At 39.0% G+C, this 17,771-nt stretch overlaps 5 protein-coding genes across 5 annotated transcripts; 2 read left to right on the forward strand and 3 right to left on the reverse strand.

The window, feature by feature from the left end:
- Window positions 1–1,931: 1,931 nt before the first annotated feature.
- Window positions 1,932–3,241, reverse strand: LOC125238855 (chorion class CA protein ERA.1-like). The gene is made up of 2 exons (XM_048146318.1): window positions 3,178–3,241; window positions 1,932–2,268 (listed from the first exon to the last, which is right to left on the reverse strand). The coding sequence occupies exons 1-2, from the start codon at window positions 3,226–3,228 to the stop codon at window positions 2,044–2,046; spliced, it is 276 nt and encodes a 91-aa protein (XP_048002275.1). The 5' UTR covers window positions 3,229–3,241; the 3' UTR covers window positions 1,932–2,043.
- Window positions 3,242–3,480: 239 nt separating this feature from the next.
- On the forward strand, window positions 3,481–4,032 carry LOC125238853 (chorion class B protein PC10-like). Its single transcript, XM_048146315.1, has 2 exons — window positions 3,481–3,569; window positions 3,681–4,032. Exons 1-2 carry the CDS (start codon window positions 3,522–3,524, stop codon window positions 3,981–3,983), a joined length of 351 nt encoding a protein of 116 aa, XP_048002272.1. The 5' UTR covers window positions 3,481–3,521; the 3' UTR covers window positions 3,984–4,032.
- Window positions 4,033–4,512: 480 nt separating this feature from the next.
- LOC125238850 (chorion class A protein Ld5-like) lies at window positions 4,513–5,913 on the reverse strand. The gene is made up of 2 exons (XM_048146312.1): window positions 5,850–5,913; window positions 4,513–5,043 (listed from the first exon to the last, which is right to left on the reverse strand). The coding sequence occupies exons 1-2, from the start codon at window positions 5,898–5,900 to the stop codon at window positions 4,612–4,614; spliced, it is 483 nt and encodes a 160-aa protein (XP_048002269.1). The 5' UTR covers window positions 5,901–5,913; the 3' UTR covers window positions 4,513–4,611.
- Window positions 5,914–6,183: 270 nt separating this feature from the next.
- On the forward strand, window positions 6,184–8,517 carry LOC125238849 (chorion class B protein PC10-like). Its single transcript, XM_048146310.1, has 2 exons — window positions 6,184–6,242; window positions 7,907–8,517. The coding sequence occupies exons 1-2, from the start codon at window positions 6,192–6,194 to the stop codon at window positions 8,429–8,431; spliced, it is 576 nt and encodes a 191-aa protein (XP_048002267.1). The 5' UTR covers window positions 6,184–6,191; the 3' UTR covers window positions 8,432–8,517.
- Window positions 8,518–16,598: 8,081 nt separating this feature from the next.
- LOC125238981 (chorion class high-cysteine HCB protein 12-like) lies at window positions 16,599–17,519 on the reverse strand. Its single transcript, XM_048146481.1, has 2 exons — window positions 17,472–17,519; window positions 16,599–16,918 (listed from the first exon to the last, which is right to left on the reverse strand). The coding sequence occupies exons 1-2, from the start codon at window positions 17,517–17,519 to the stop codon at window positions 16,613–16,615; spliced, it is 354 nt and encodes a 117-aa protein (XP_048002438.1). The 3' UTR covers window positions 16,599–16,612.
- Window positions 17,520–17,771: the final 252 nt, after the last annotated feature.

The raw sequence follows: 17,771 nt of genomic DNA on the forward strand, positions 1-17,771 counted from the left end.
TTGTTGACCTCGGCTACTCCTCGAAGCAGATATTACTCAAATAAATGCCCTTACTCGGATTCGAACCTAGGACCGACTGCGTTGCAGGCAGTATCACTACCCACTAAGCCTGACCAGTTAGTTCTATACAATATTTCTTATCAACTCTTGCATGTCTAGCGTAATGATGACGCCATAGTGTTTTCGATATATTGTACTTATATATGCATATTGTGCATTTAACAGTAAGTCACGTATTACATGTTTATAGGTCATCGTCTTTAAACTTGAGAAACACGTAGGTAAACATAACTAGGTACAAATGTGCGAAGATTTCCATAAGCGAAATTATAATACCGCTTTCCATTAAATAAATAAATAAATATTACAGGACATTCTTAGATTGACTGAGTCCCACGGTAAGCTCAAGAAGGCTTGTGTTGTGGGTACTCAGACAACGATATGTATAATATACAATTACTTAGTAAACATCCATGACTCAGGAACAAATATCTGTGCTCATCACACAAACATGCCCTCACCGGGATTCGAGCCCGGGACCGCGGCGTACCAGGCAGGGTCACTACTGACGAGGCCAAACGGGTCGTCAAAATTAGGCGGACTAAAAAAATGAAATGACACCGAAATTCTCGAACTTAGAATCATCATCATCCTCCTTGCGTTATCCCGGCATTTGCCACGGCTCATGGGAGCCTGGGGTCCGCTTTGACAACTAATCCCAAGATTTGGCGTAGGCACTAGTTTTTACGAAAGCGACTGCCATCTGACCTTCTAACCCGACGGGTTGATTAATTCTCGAACTTAGGATGAAGTTATATTAATTAATATATTTCATAGACATATTATAATTTAAAAAAAAATGTCCAAGTCTATCGTTGGTAAGGCGGGAATCAAACTCCCTTCAGCTTACATAACCGGCTGACATTCTTACCATTAGACCACCTGGCGACTGGGATTTGCGGTTCCCGTCTAGGATGCTATAGCATCCGGTTATCTTTGAAAGGCTATTAGGACTTATCACCAACTCTAAAAGGGCCCACTGACTACCAGTCACCAGATGATTAATTGATAAATTCTTTTTTCAACCACAAACTTACAGCTTTGCGACAAAACAATAAAATGAGACAATGACAACGGTCTCTCAGTACGAATTATTGTAGACGTAATTTTAAAGTGACAGGCGATCCGGCGAATTGACAGTCAGTGCGCCATTTAACCACCGCCATTTGATTTATAAAACATACAATTTACAGCTCATTTCCCCGAAGTCTGATAAATAAAGCAAATCTTCATATACCCTCGTAAGTACTACCCACGGCGACACGACCACAATCAATGAAAAATTCCAAGGGATTACAAGGCTAAGGGATGTAACGGATCCTATGCTAGCCTGACTTCTGCTGGCCTTTTTCCCTAGCCATGGACTCAGGAAATTTTTCTTACTGAAAACTGAGAAAACAGTCTACCTATTACAGTCCTGTACAACAGATGTGAACGTTAGGTATAACTAATAGATGCACATTCCGTTCAGCAAACATGTTGATTGAGCATTTTGTTAGTACTTAACCTAAGGAGAAGATTAGTTAGATATTGTGTTGCTCCGGATCCGCAACTACTCAGTTAACATTGGGTTGGATCTAAAAGGATGAACGATTAGATGACGGAAACGTTTATCATAGGGTCTCATTTCAAACAGGTATTTACTTAGGTTTTTTCACGTTAACTAGCTTTTGCCCGCGGTTTCGCTCGCGTTATAAAGATACAAAAAGTGGCCTATGTCACTCTCCATCCCTTCAGCTATCTCCACCTAAAAAATCACGTCAATTTGTCTCTCCGTTTTGCCGTGAAAGACGGACAAACAAACAGACACACACACTTTCCCATTTATAATATTAGTATGGGTGTTAAATTTCCAAATGAAACAACATCAGTTTTAATATAAAAAACATACTTGTATAATTCGTAAAAAAGTTATACTTATCAAAATATTTTAACAGTGCTGTCATGCTGTGTTAATTATTATGAATGGAATAAAATAAAAATCTAGTTGCATCCGCATCCGCATCCGCACTGTCCGGAGATGGACACGGATCCGGCCGCGGCGACCTTGCCGCCGAAGTCGACGGCGCCGAGCACGGGCACGGATCCGACGACGCACGTGTTGCCGGACGCGCCGATGTTACCGGACACGCCGACCTGTCCGGTGCCGGACCCGCCGTATTGGTTGCTGTAGATTTGGTTGCAGCCACAGTTCTGGCTTAAAGCCATCTGTAAATATTACACGTAAAATAAGTTTTTTGTAAAAACAACTTTAATACAATTAGAGCCACTTGCTTGCAATTAGGTTAGCGGGCTGTCAACTGTCAATTTCACATAAAATGGTTAACCCGACCCCGAGGTTAACCAACCATTTTCGGTGGTGCAAGTGACCCTTAGCGTTGCATCAAAAAGCTTGTGAATGAGCCGAATATCAGACCTTTAAGAACTAGATGGCACTATTAGATTAAGTATAACTTTATTTGTGCAATTTTCGATCAAAGAGGTGCCTATTGTCGCTTGCTAATATAGCGCTATTACAGCGCTATTATTGTCGCTTGCTAATACAAAATAGCAGTAATATTAAATCGATATTATCGAATATCGATACATTAAAACGCCGGCTGGCCTGGCGGTAAGATTGAGTGTGCGACTTACAATCCGGAGGTCGCGAGTTCGAATGTGTATATGCCAAATGTCATTTGATATTTGCCAGTAGCTTTTCGGTGAAGGAAAACATCGTGAGGAAACCTGACTAATTCCAGTAAGGCCTTGTTACCCTTTGGGTTGGAAGGTCAGATGGCAGTCGCTTTCGTAAAACAACCTACGTCAAATCTTGGGATTAGTTGTCACAGCGGACCCCAGGCTCCCATGAGTTGCGGCGAATGCCCACCCGATGCCGTAGCCGAATGGCATTTCTGCGACCCGAAACGAAAACGAAACGCTGCGAAAGGTAGTCTGGCTTTGTCGCGCCAATACGCAAGAGCGATAGAGATAGATATCTACGAGCGTTTCGTTTCGTGAGCGTTTGTGCCATTCGGCTACGTACCCCGATATGATAGTCAGTGTATAAGTTGTTATATGCCTACTTGAAAAATAATATTTGCTTTTAATTAGTTAATTGACTTTAAGCGATCTTACCTGTACAAGACAAGCCATGACGCACAGAACGAGGATCGACAGACGAGACATGTTTTTGACTTGTGTGCTTCACTGAATGAATGAATGATTTAACCAGAATTCGAAGCCACATATATACGGACATTGTATTTGTCAATGGAGAAATATGCCGAAGATAACACTGAAACACTTACTTAATTAATAGGTTTTAGTGTCAAGACTATTACTAAAGTATTCGCGATAATGTACATGTTAATTGTTTTCCTTCGATGTTAAGCAAGAGATATTGGAACAATATAAAAATTGGAGTGTTTCATCGAAATATTCATTCTTAGTTTGCAAGAAACTTAGAGGAAACATACAAAATGTCTTTCAAAGCTGTCATCTTCTGTGCTGCAGCTTTCTTGGTTCAGGTAATTATGAACATGTTTTATTGTACAGTTGTAGAGTATAGTAGTACGACTAAACGTGATACCTGACACCATTGTCACATAATAAGCTATATATTTTCTTTATTTTTTCAGAGCATCGCCGCTCAAAGAAACTGCGGCTGCAGCTGCCAGTCCATCGAAATATCCAACAATGGCGGCGCCCTGTTAGTGACCAGCGCCGGGCCAATCGCGCCGTCCGGCATCGCCGTGGCCACGGAGCTCGGTCTGTCCGGCGAACTGGATCTGTCCGGCGCGCTGCCGTACCTGAGCGCCGTGGCGTTCGAGGGCCAGTTCCCCACCAGCGGCTCCGCGCCGGTGTGCTACGGCTGTGGGGACAACGTTGCCATCACGCAGGAGATTGGCGGATCCGGCGGTTGCGGATGCGTCAGACGCTAAGGATTTATACTCGTGTTGACATGTTTTATAATAAAACAGCAAAATTTAATAAAACTGAATTTTAATTTACCTATCTTAACTCAGCATTCCGAGATATGTTTGACCAATATTTTGCCGAATCGTCAAAATTTGGAACCCTTTTTAAAAGGCGTTCCTGTACAAACTATTCGGTTAGATTGGGTTAATTGTGCCAATTTTGAAGATTAAATGGTTTTAGGGCTTTTAGGAGAAAAAGACAAATTCAGTGAAATAAGAATCAGAGAAATGAAATTTGAAAATTAAACAAGTAATTTCTAAGTAAAGATAGGTAACGCTTATCATACGAGTATAACTGGAGAAATAAAAATACATAACTTTTTGCAAATATTTCTCAATTTAATCTTGTCTGCAGGCTAATAACTAAAAGGACATAAAATACTTACATATAATCACGCCTGTATCCCATAAAGGGGTAGGCAGAGCACATGAACTACTAAGTTTCAGTGCCGCTCTTGGCAAAAAGGGGTTGAAAGAAATCCAAAACATTAAATACTGCTTGCAATTAAATTTATTAATTCATCAATCAAATGACACTGACTCGCGTTTTTAAAATAAAATCAGTTGATTCCACCACCCGTAAAGACTTGTATCAGTTGCATCCGCATCCACACTGTCCCTGGATGGACACGGATCCGCACGCGGGCACAGAGCCACAGAACGTCACGGATCCGAGCACCGGCACGGATCCGGCGACGGCCGTCGTGCCGGACGCGCCGATGATGCCCTCAGCGCTCACTACTCCCGTACCCGCGCCGCCGTACGACGAACCGACACCGCTGGCACTAGACAAACCGGATCTAGATGAAAGGCTGTTGCGAGACGAACCCACGGTGATGCTAGGGGCACTGTAGCTGATACTAGGGGCACTGTAGCTCACACTAGGGGCACTGTAGCTCACACTGGGCGCGTTGTATGATTTACATCCGCAGCTTGGAGCACTGACGCTGTATTGCTCGATGACTTCCACGCGCTGCGCGGGCGCGTAAGAGGTACCGCAACCGCACGGGTTGCACAGAACAGTCTGTAAAAGAAAGTTATTGTAATATAGTGAATGAATCATTTATTATTTCTATTTTTTTGGTTTCGATAGTTACTCATAAATAAAACTGTGAGAACAGATTATGTAGTGTATAATGAATTTATAATCCCGACGTTTCGAACTATTTACAGCGTTCGCGTTCTGAGGAAAATTACAATGCGCAAAAACAAAAACTAACCTATAGATTTTCAAGATTAGTTTACACAATCAGATCATAAACAAAAGATATTTTCCATTAAAAAATACTTTTATTTAAAAAAATCTACTTTCAGGCGTGAGTTTCAGTAGGTACAACCTGTGCTTTTTGGAAAAGGGTTTTTTGGAAAACTGTTTAGGGTTTTTTGGAAAAAAGTTTCAATGCCCATCTTCGGGCCACTTTCACGTTTCAGAGGTAGCCCGGGCTTAAACAATAAACCTGGAGTTAGTTAATTCGTACCTACTGTCAACACAGGGTTAACCGTTTAACCCAGGGTTAGTTGGCTAACCCTGGAACATGCAAATGGCCCTTATATAACCCGGAAACCTTCAAATCTAGGGTGATCAGGCATCTTCTGGGCGAGCTCACTCCATCGTAGGCCACGTCTTTGCCTTTGGCTAGTCTGTGGCCAAGAGCAAGGCCATTTAGTATTTTTAAAAAAGTAATTAGGTGATGTTGCAGTGACAAGTTGCTAGTCCCTCGCCCACGCCAAAATTGAACTTGTATCCTATAGTCCACTTCTACGACACCCACAGGAAAACACAATAGTTTAAAAATATATATATTTTTAATATACAAAAAACTAACGTACCTGGATCAGGCAAGCCTGGGCGCACAACACGAGGATAGCAAGTCGAGACATGTTTGTATGATTGTTTCTTCCTTTAAAAAATGATGACCTCACCAAACTTTCTACTTCTTTTATACTAAATTTATCATCCTAATTTGGAAATTAGGCAAGCGATAAGGCACCTGTGCCACCACGTACCATTTTCTTTCTTTGTTGAAGAAAGGTGATAGGATATGCGTGACAAAATGTTTTTTCTCTATCCTTTGTTCTTTATTTTGAGTGTTGATAAGAGTTCTAATAAAAGCTGGTGTCTGCTGAAGAATAATCATAACGAAAGGTACAGTCGTATTAGAAAGCATAAAAATGGCACTTAAGTCAGCCTTGTTCATCGCGGTTGTGTGTTTAGCTGTACAGGTAACTTAAGTCCATATTTTACTTTATTCTTTGCTTATAAGAGTCAAATATTAATTCTGCCTTATGGTACTTGTTTGCGAGTCTTCTCATGGGTGCCATAAAGGAACCGGCCAACCCTTTTCCTTGAAAAACTATCATTCCCTTTAAAGGGGTCCCTTTAATGTAACTAGATACTATAAACATGAAATAAGAAGTTCGAAACGAGTGGTGATAAATTAAATCGACACGAGTTACAAATTTTCTCTTTGCACGTGTATTGTATGACGTATTAACTATAAAACTCCCGTGAGACTCATACATATTTAAAAATATTTTAAGCGGGTTACTCGCGTATTAAGTCGATATAGCGTTCGACATGTTTCGATCCAATTTCAAGGACCTTTCTCAAGAGTAGCGACCCCGCCTTTACATGTCGAACGCTATATCGACTTAATACGTCAGTAACCCGCTTAAAATATTTTTAAATATTGTATGACGTTTTGATATTATGGCCCTTTGAAGTATCGACATGACAAGAAATGTACAACTTTACGCACTAGTGCATATATCACTATTTGTACTGAAAAGAAAGGTTTTCAACTTAACATTCCGTCCATCACTTACACGAATATTGATTTCATGAACTCTTAAATAGCTCTTACACACTAGCAAGTGCTGAAGTGGGCATCTCATGACATAGATGCGCAATTGACAACATTTCATATTTTTGAGTACTACTTTTTATTGTTTGGTTTGAAAGAACTCAATACTAAAAGATACACGTATTTTTTTATTTTTCCATAAAACTGCTATTTTAATGAGCAATTCCCTTTTTATTACTGCTTCGAGCAGAAAGAGCGTATGTTACAAACTTCAAGACACAGCTTCGTGACGTCACATGTGTTGTTTCATACACCTAAGAAAACGACAAAATCATTCCTAAAAAAAAAATTTTAACAGTCAGCTTAAACAGTCTGACTGTCAAGTGTCACTGTCAACCACTAGTGAATGACTACGAATCATAGACTAAGCCATGATTTTTTTAATATCTTTGCTACGAACTGTGATAAGTTTCACTGTCAAACTCAAGTGACATCCCAACTGGAAGATTTTTTGATATAGTGGCAGCTCTAAATCAGCTATTTGACGTCACTTCCCCTTTAAACTATTTTTAAGATTTTTTTATACTAAAAATGCGGAAAAAAAATTAAAAAAATGATTTATGTGATCTACAAGCGTATATCTCGAAATGGTTTTCGATTTAGGGACATTGAAAATTTTGAAACGTTGTCAATTGCGCATGGCATTATACTTAATTTAAACGTCATAACCTAACCACAAAATGAAACTTTTGAAAAAAACCCCGACCGCGACATACGAGTAGTAGACCGATTTTCATGAAACATGGCTTAGAACACTCCCGACTGCTTTCAGACCAAGAAACTAAATCTTAATCTGTTCACCCGTTCGGGAGCTACGATGCCACAGACAGACACACACAGAGACAGACAGACAGACACGTCAAACTCATAACACCCCGTCGTTTTTGCGTCGGGGGTTAAAAATAGGGCGAAGACTAAGTTCTGTCTTTAGCTTCACGTCCTTCTTTCCGAGGTCCGGAACACCTGTTCCTTTTCCACTCCTTATGGCTCACGTGACTCATATCTGACTTTATTTTATTACAGTCATTGACTGCATGCTGCGGCTGTGGAAAATCCATTAACATTCGTCCGAAAAGCGCTGGCAAGCTGATCGTGAAAGAAGAAATCGAGAAGATCAGTTACAGACCATCCATTGGTGTTCGTCCGATAAGCTCAAGCAACTGCGTGTCCATCGACGTGCCTAGCTATGGTGGGTCTCTGGCTGTCACCAGCATCGGCCCCATCTCGCCGTCCGGCATCACCGTGGCCACCGAGCTGGACCTGGCTGGAGACCTGGAGCTCTCTGGCGAGCTGCCGTACCTGAGCGCCGTAGAGTTCCAGGGCAGCTTCGATACCAGCGATTCTGTGGCTGTGTCTTACGGCTGTGGTGACTCCGTTGGCATCACGGAACAGATCGGAGGCATTTCTTCGAGCAGAGGCATTTCTTCAAGCGGAGGTATTTCTTCGATCGGAGGCATTTCTTCCATCGGAGGAGGTCGTTCTTACGCCAGAAATATCGGCGGCAGCTCTTATGGCTCTTCTTACATTGGTTGTGGTTGTGGATGTTAAAACTGAACCCATGTGGAGGATGTGAATACTGAAAGCTAAACTGAATGTGTTTAAATAAATGTTGAATAAGCATTAATGATATCGTGTTATTTGATCGATTATTATATCTGTTTAGGCATATATAGAGTGAATCATGTTTAATTACGTAACTGTTACGTAACTTTGGCGAAATTTATTGCAACTGCTACCTAAACTTTGTATATTTTGTGCCTAAACCTTATTTTATAAGAAATAAAACTATGGAAACGGATTATATCGCGTTAATCGCGTATAATGAATTTACAGTTCATCCCGACGTTTCGAACACTTTACAGCATTATACGTGATATAATCCCGTTTCCATGTTTATTTCATGAGTACCTATCGCGGTAACCGAAGACAATCTTATTTTATAAGGTCAATGCATTTTCACAAAATTAGTAAATTACTGATCAAAATTAAAATTCGCCTAGAGTTATTAGTAAAACCACGACGTTTTCATGTGGATGTTTGCGGAGTTAAAAATTTCAATACCGTTTAATACAATAATAGATCTTTTACAATCATTTTATTAGATTTACTTAAACCCATGATTCCTTTTGTTACCTACTTAATGCCACACGTTTTCTAAATTATATTAAAAGAAAAAATGAATTAGGTACCTATAGAATTCAGAGGAACGGGACCCTTTCTAATCTTTTCTAAGAATAAAAAATAACCACATTGATTTATTGATAAACTAGATTGCTTATAAGCAGGGACCGGAAAACCCCTTTTTAGGCTTAACTTCATCAATTTGCTTACCCAATCAATTTTCTTACTAAATAAAACGGTAAGCTTTTTTAAAGGTAACCTTTTAAAACGGTAAGCTTATTGAATCTGTTACTATGAGGTTACCATAACTACTAACTAAGTTAACTCCGAAACCCTATCGCGATAGGGTTTTTAAAACCTGTTTTCATTGAGTTATGGTAAGCTTTATCCGTTCCTTGTTGTCTTTCTACATTTAAACTGGTTTGCTATAGATAGAGCTTGTCTCAGACGCATGCACTCGAATTTGCGTAGTTATTACCATTTGACATGTACGTCATTTAGTTTCTGTATTTGATAGTACAATTATTGACCTACTCGTACTCATCAGTATATTATAAGGGAATAAAATGAAGTAGGTTTTTACAACAAGCAAGGTTTTGTACCTACTTTTAGGGTTCCGTAGTCAACTAGGAACCCTTATAGTTTCGCCATGTCTGTCTGTCTGTCCGTCCGTCCGTCCGTCCGTCCGTCCGTCCGTCCGTCCGTCCGTCCACGGATAATCTCAGTAACCGTTAGCACTAGACAGCTGAAATTTGGTACCAATATGTATATTAATCACGCCAACAAAGTTCAAAAATAAAAAATGGAAAAAAATGTTTTATTGGGGGGGGTACCCCCTACATGTAAAGTGGGGGCTGAATTTTTTTTTATTCCAACCCCAACGTATGATATATTTTTGGATAGGTATTTAAAAATGAATAAGGGTTTACTAAGATCGTTTTTTGATAATATTAATATTTTTGGAAATAATCGCTCCTAAAGGAAAAAAAAATGCGTCCCCCCCTCTAACTTTTGAACCATATGTTTAAAAAATATGAAAAAAATCACAAATGTAGAACTTTATAAAGACTTTCTAGGAAAATTGTTTTGAACTTGATAGGTTCAGTAGTTCTTCGCTCTTGGCCGGTTTTTTACTTTTAAATTTTATTTATTTTGAACTTCACTATCAGTCTCATAAAAATAACTATAACAATGCATGTGCTCAAAAAGTGCGTTTACAATGCATGTGCTCGAAAAGTACGTTTTTTACGAAGCAAAATCGTGCAGCAAGTAGTAGGTACTTTTAAAGTAGTACTTTTCCACACTAGTTCTTTTTACTTTAAATTTTGAACTTCACTATCACTCCCATAAAAATAGCTATAACAATGTATGTGCTCGAAAAGTGCGTTTTCTATGAAACAAAATCATGCGGAAAGTAGTATTTTTCCGCACTAGTGTTTTTTACATTCCAATTTTATTTAAATTTTGAAGGCCACCATCCGTCCCAGAAAAATCGTTCGGAAAGTTGTACATTTTCGCACTAGGGTTTTTTACTTTTTTTTTTTAATTATGAACTTCGCTATCAGTCCCGTAAAAATAGCTATTATAATGTATGTGCTCGGAAAATGCGATTTCTATGTAGCAACATTGTGCGGAAAGTAGTACTTTTCCGCACTAGCGCTTTTTACTTTTCAAATGTTTTTAAATTTTGAACTTCACTATACGTCCCAGAAAAATCGTGTGGAAAGTAGTACTTTTTCAAACTAGTGCTTTTTACTTTTTTTTTTTTTATGAACTTCGCTATGAGTCTCATAAAAATAGCTATTATAATGTATGTGTGCTCGAGAAGTGCGTTTCCTATGAAACAAAATCGTGCGGAAAGTAATACTTTTCCACACTAGTGCTTTTTACTTTTCTTTTTTTTTACATTTTGAACTTCACTATCCGTTCCCGGAAAATCGTGCGGAAAGTAGTACTTTTCCGCACTAGTGTTTTTTACTTTTAATTTTGAACTTCACTATCAGTCCCATAAAAATAGCTATTACAAAAGTGCGTTTTCTATAAAGTAAGATCGTGCGGAAAGTAGAGTATTTTCCGGCACTGGTACTTTTTACTTTTATTTTTTTATTTTATTTAGGACTTCACTATCAGTCCCATAAAAATAGCTATTACAATGTATATGTGCTCGAAAAGTGCGTATTCTATGAAGCAAAATTGTGTGGATAGTAGTACCTACTTTTCCGCACTAGTTACTAGTGCTTTTTACTTTTAATTTTTTTTTAAATTTTGAACTTCACTGTCTATCCCAGAAAAATCGTGCGGAAAGTAGTACTTTTCCGTACTAGTGCTTTTTACTTTTTTTTTAATTTTTTACTTCTCTATCAGTCCCATAAAAATAGCACTGTATGTGCTCGAAAAGTGCGTTTTCTATGAACCAAAATCGTGCGGAAAGTACTTTTCCGCACTAGTGCTTTTTACTTTTCATTTTTCTTTAAATTTTGAACTTCACTATTAGTCCCATAAAAATAGCTATTAGAATGTATGTGCTCGAAAAGTGCGTTTTCTATGAAGCAAAATTGTGCGGAAAGAAGTAGGTATTTTTCCACAATATTCACTGGTGCTTTTAACATTTTTTTTTATTTTGCTTTTAACTTTAACTTAACTGATGACTGGGACTGATAGTGAAGTTAAACTTAACTTTAACTTCACTATCAGTCCCATAAAAATCGTGTGGAAAGTAATACTTTTCCGCACTAGTGCTTTTTAATTTTCAATTTTTTTATTTTATTTTGAACTTTACTATTATAAGTCCCATAAAACCAATGTCTTTCAAATTCGAAAATTGTACTAACATAACTTTTAATTTTAATAATTACTAAAGTATTTTGTTTTATTATGTTTTTTTATTTACTCGCACAATGCAAAGTAAAGCATTGTTTGAAAACTTTGAAACATGTGCGCAAAGATGATTTCCGAAATTCCGACTCGTATGGCTTATATGACACTCATCAGAAATCACCTACTTTCCGCACTTGTTGCATAAATAGCTATTTTGACATTTTTAACAAAGCCCAATTGAGAAGATGTTTTCAATTATCTAATCGTAAGATATCGATATAATTATTTGCTTTGTTCTTTCACAATATTTTTTTTAGTTAGTTCTTTACTAAAATTTGCTCTCGAGTATGAGCGTCTTTGCTGAGATGGTCCGACGGCCAAACAAAAGGTTGATCTTTAAAAAGCTAAAACTAGAATTGTTCGGAAACGCACAGGTAAGATAGATAAACAATAGAACGACCCGGCGCGCGCTACGAATGCATTCAATGCCAAAACACACTATGATAATTCAGGTCAGTTATGTTTTAAATTTTAGTGTAAGGTTTTAAAGTCCAATATTGTTTGAATCGACATAAAACTACGTTATTTGAATCGACATAAACTTGTTTAGAGACGATACGTATGAGCTTGTACTCGCTATGGTTATTCAATAATAAGTTGAATTTCAATGTGCGCAGAGATTAAAGTTGCTTAAACGGTTTAATAACTAAAATGATAGGGTAACCTTTAAGACTGATTTTGGTTTTCGTTAGAGGTTATTTAAGTTAACTGTATCAGATAGGCTTACCCTATCAAACAGTCACCCTTACAAAAGGTTACCATTATGGTTGGGGTTTTTAAAACAACTTCTAAAATAAGTCTATGAAAAACCCCGGTTATGGTAAGCGGTTCCGGTCCGAGCTTATAAGAAGAGTATTCCTGTCAAAATTACCGCTTTCAATGAAAATCCCTTATCTCATTCAAAAACTTATGACACGTTTCTCTAAATTAGAAATTTTGATCCAATTCAATGAATAGATAAATAAATGTAACAGATAAACTCAAAATAAGTTAGGATTACGGAATGATCAGATAATAAGAGAACCGCTGATACCCGTAAGTGAACAGCTAAACAAGGCAAGCTAATCAGAAATGTATGATCCTAAAGTTTTTCCAAGGCAAGTATCCTCTCCAACTTCAATATTAATTCTACTTAATACATCAATTCGTAAATGCGTGATATACGATACGAATATCAAAGGATAATATACATATATCACCGACAACAGACATTATAACACAAAGTACGGCGTCCATTGCTCGAGGGTCCAATATTCGTTCCTTAGCGAAGACACGTCGTGTAATTCGGTGATCTGTGGTGAGTTTTGGGCCATTTGGAGGTCTGTGGGCTGTACATTTCTTTTTTTTTAGTCGTCTTCTTACAGTCTATCGGCTGACACAAACATCGCGGATCTCTCAAAGGTTTTGCTGGACCTGGACAGCGTTCTGTCGACGATTTCTTAGAAAGGTAAAAACGCTAAATCGGTCATCTCTCTCTGAAGTACAGCGAATTCTGCCTGTTTCGGATCTTCTGGGGAGCGTTTGGCCTTCTTGAAATCTCGTGAATACACACTGAACTCGTTCACACTCCTCATTATCTTTTTAATAAAATTGTGAAGTTTGAAAAAAATTATAATCTTTGAAAGGCTTTATCTCGTAAACTGTTAGGTCTAGTACAGAGACAATTTTAGTATCGTATTGTAGAAAATTTAGTATACTTTAAAAACGTCCTAAAAAAGTTTTTCAAAAACTGGTCCTAAGGGTTATAATCGCCAAAATTTGAATAAGAAACGATTTTTTCGCAGTTTTTTCGATTTTTGACAAAGTTGCGTTCGGCGCTCGAGGTCACAAACTTGTATTATTCGTTAGGCCAACATCATAAACAAGTCTGCAAAAATCAGAACTACCGGATTTGACGCATACCTACTACAGATGTATAAAGTTACTGGATTAATAATATTAGTAAGTCAATAATATTAATATTAATCATATTATGATTTATTGAATAACTAACACTTGATTTTCCTAAACACTGTTATGAATTTAGGCCCCTGAATGTAGGTCAAATAAATATTTCAAAAAAATAGACAGATATTACTTATTCGTTTTTGCCACGCATGTTTTATCACCTTTCTTCGGTAAAGAAAGTTACGAAAGGTGTTACATTTGACCTAATTTCCAAATTTAGTTTGATAATGCTCGTATAAAAGCAGTATCAAATTTGGTAAAGTCATCATTTCTTCAGCAAGAAAGGTATTCCAACATGTCTCACTTTGCTTTCCTTGCCGTGTGTCCAGGCTTGCCTGATCCAGGTAACAATTTCGTTTTTAGTGTTACTTACTTCTTAGATTTAGCGTTGCTTTTTCGTAGTTTCAGCATACAATAACTACGGTATGGGATTCTTCAAAAAAGGAGTGAACAAATTTTTAATGGGTCGGCAACGCCCTTTGAGTTGCAGGCGTCCATAGGTTACGGTGACCGCTTTCCATCAGGCGGACCGTATGCCTGTTTGTCACCGACGTGGTGTAAAAAGAACTTTCAGTTCTAAAGCCATAACTACTTTAACCATAACTAAGACGACCGTTTTGTTTTGTCAGTACCGTCTGTCTGTCTATCTGTCCTTAAGCTTAGCTCAGAGTAAAATATAGCGATGTGCCGTTCTCGGTAATTTACCCGATTTGTTTAGGAAAAGTTACTTCCCGGGAAATATTCCCCATACAGTTCGGGTAAATTGCCGTAAGTTACCGAGGACGGCACATTACTAAAAATATGACTTGTACAAGAGTAAACCTGTTGATAATTATCAAGTTATTTTTTTCACAGACTGTTCTGTGTGTACTACCATGTGGGTACAATCAGATCTCTTACGAGCCCTGTGGTTGCGCTGAAGTCGTTGGCGTCGAGAAGATCGTTGAGGAGTACAGTGTCAGTGCTCCCAGCTGCAGCATCAATTCATACGAATACAGTGCCCCTAGCGTCAGTTACAATGCCCCTAGCATCAGCTACAGTGCCCCTAGTGTCAGCTACAGTGCCCCTAGCATCTCTGTGAGCGCGCCCATCAGCGTGGGTTCATCTAGCATCAGCAGTGCCTACGGTTCGTCGTACGGCGGCGCGGGTACGGGAGTGGTGAACGCTGAGGGCATCATCGGCGCGTCCGGCACGACGGCCGTCGCCGGATCCGTGCCGGTGCTCGGATCCGTGACGTTCTGTGGCTCCGTGCCCGCGTGCGGATCCGTGTCCATTCAGGGACAGTGCGGATGTGGATGCAAACTTTGATGATGAATATGATTGTAATGATAAGTAGACGCTATTTAATAAAATAAAACAAAATACTACACTGCAATTTTGTGTCGTTGTCTATTACTTTTTAGTACCTCGCAGTTCCGTAGTATACCTCGGAGTATGTAATGTTTTTAACATGAAATAAGTTCGAAAAATCCTAAACGGATATTGCTTCAATTTATAAGGTTGGTTTGTTGTATGTTTTATCACGTTCCACCTGCTTCACTGATAGACAGCGAACAACTTTCAGAGTGTTAGAAATGAACATACGTAAGGACTTATCTTATTGTATGTAGTACGTGACAAAATTTACTATAAGTACGTGACTCTTGAGTGTCTGTCTGGCTATCCGTCTGACAAATCGTCACTACTTTTAAAAAAACCTCGTATCTCACGCTGTTCCACAAAGTTAAAACGCAGTAAGTCTATATGCATTCCATACATACTTACTACAATTTTCTTTTCATTGACAGACGAAGATACAAGTTTTTTTAAAAGTAGTGACGAAATGCTTATCACTGCAGTCTGACGACAGGTAATTCAACTTTTATTAGCAAAATCATGCTCTTGTGATCATTTCGATACACAGAAAAAAGGAAACTACTGAACTAAGGTCCGACCGAGAACGATATTTTTGTCTCGGCCGAGAACGAGACCGAGACCGAGATTAAATTTGATTCTCGGCCGAGACCGAGACCGAGACCGAGAATTTATAAAACAGCGAAAAACATACAATTTTTGCAAAAAATGTTTTCATAACCGAAATTCGCCTATTAATCAGGAATCCAGGAGCATGTCGGGCCGTGTTTAGTGTTTGGTTCCGTAACTACCCAAACCTACCGCACCCCTTACCCATCTACCGTAGCAAAATAGACTACATCAGTGATAAACAAGTATACGGCTCGCCTGATGGTAAGCAGGCGCCATAGCTTAAAGAGAAATATCGATAAACAACCTACCAAAATCACTAAAATCGGGATACCAAACGGGCGATGTAACAAAGGGTAGCTAAAAACCGATTGGACGCGAGTGCGCAATAAATTCAAAATCTGAGTCTCGGTTTCACCGAGAATCTCGGCCCATTTTGGCCGAGAGCCGAGACCGAGTTCTCGGCCCGATTTTCGGCCGAGAATGCCGAGACCGAGACCGAGACCGAGATCTCGGTCGGACCTTACTACGAACTACTAAGTACCACGAAGCGCTTTGCTTCTTCTTTACTTATGCGCACTGCCAAGGAGTGGAATTCCTTGCCGGCGGCTATATTTCCGAGCTCATAATATATAACCCGGCAACCTTCAAATCAAGGGTGAACAGGCATCTCCTGGGCGAGCTCACTCCATCGTAGGCCACGTCTTTGCCTTTGGCTAGTCTGTGAAGAGTAAGCCCATTTATAATAAAAAATTAAATAAAGACAACAAATTCTAAGCAAAGAGAAATGTATTTCAAATTTATACTGTATAAAAATGGATCTTAGCGTCTGCCGCATCCACATCCGCAGCCGGAGCTGCCACCGATTTGCTGAGTGATGGCCACATTGTCCCCACAGCCGTAGCATACCGGCGCGGAGCCGCTGGTGGGGAACTGGCCCTCGAACGCCACGGCGCTCAGGTACGGCAGCGCGCCGGACAGATCCAGGTCGCCGGACAGACTCAGGTCCGTGGCCACGGCGATGCCGGACGGGGTGACGGGGCCAAGCGCGGTGATGAGCAGGTCACCGCCGCTGCTAGGGATGCTAATCGATTGACAGCTGCAACCACAGTACTGTCCCGCAATACCCTGAAACAAACATAAACAATAAATATTACTAAGCTAAAGAGATGCTCAGGTCAGCCAGTTTTTTTCTAGTGTCTTACCCTTTATGGCAGATACGAACATTTTTTTAAATATAAGCTTATTCTTGGCCACAGACTAGCCAAGGCAAAGATGTGGCCTACGATGGAGTGAACTCGACCAGAAGATGCCTGTTCATCCTTATGGCACAAACTTGACAAAAATTTACATTAATAATATTGCTAAACAATTAAAACTATAACATTAAAACTAAAATTGTATCTAAAAATACAATACTACAAAAATAAAATAAAATAAAAATAAAACTGTTACAAGAAAAAAAAACCCCGTCCTTCGGCCTGCGGAATGGACCCCACGACACTGGCGGCGTTACCTCTTTGTAAGAGAAATACGTTGGCAGAGGTACGCGCCAGCCCTGGGGTCAACAAAAATTGCTATTCAAAAGAAAACTTAACAAAGTTCTTTCCTTACAATCTGGAGTTTATATTATTAAATATAATTTTTATTGTTTATTAGAATGAAATCGAAATATACATACCTGTACCAATAAGGCAAACGCGCAGATGACGGCAACTTTGAAGGCCATTTTAGCTTCTTTCTAAGTCTGTTAACAAACTAAGAATGAATATATAGGGTAAAGCTTCCATATTTTATACTTAAATTATATCCTTCTTGCCTCAGAAAACAATTAAACATGATTGAATTCGATTTTATCACAAATATTTGTGTAACAATATTTTGACATTGAAAACTATTAAGTATATTTAGTAAGACCAAGTCCGGTGTTATCTGGGACCTAATTTCTTAATTCTTAATTGAATGTCAGTATAAATAGGGG

The sequence above is a fragment of the Leguminivora glycinivorella genome, chromosome 24 (genome assembly GCF_023078275.1).
Source record: "Leguminivora glycinivorella isolate SPB_JAAS2020 chromosome 24, LegGlyc_1.1, whole genome shotgun sequence".
Classification (NCBI taxonomy): Eukaryota; Metazoa; Arthropoda; class Insecta; order Lepidoptera; family Tortricidae; genus Leguminivora; species Leguminivora glycinivorella.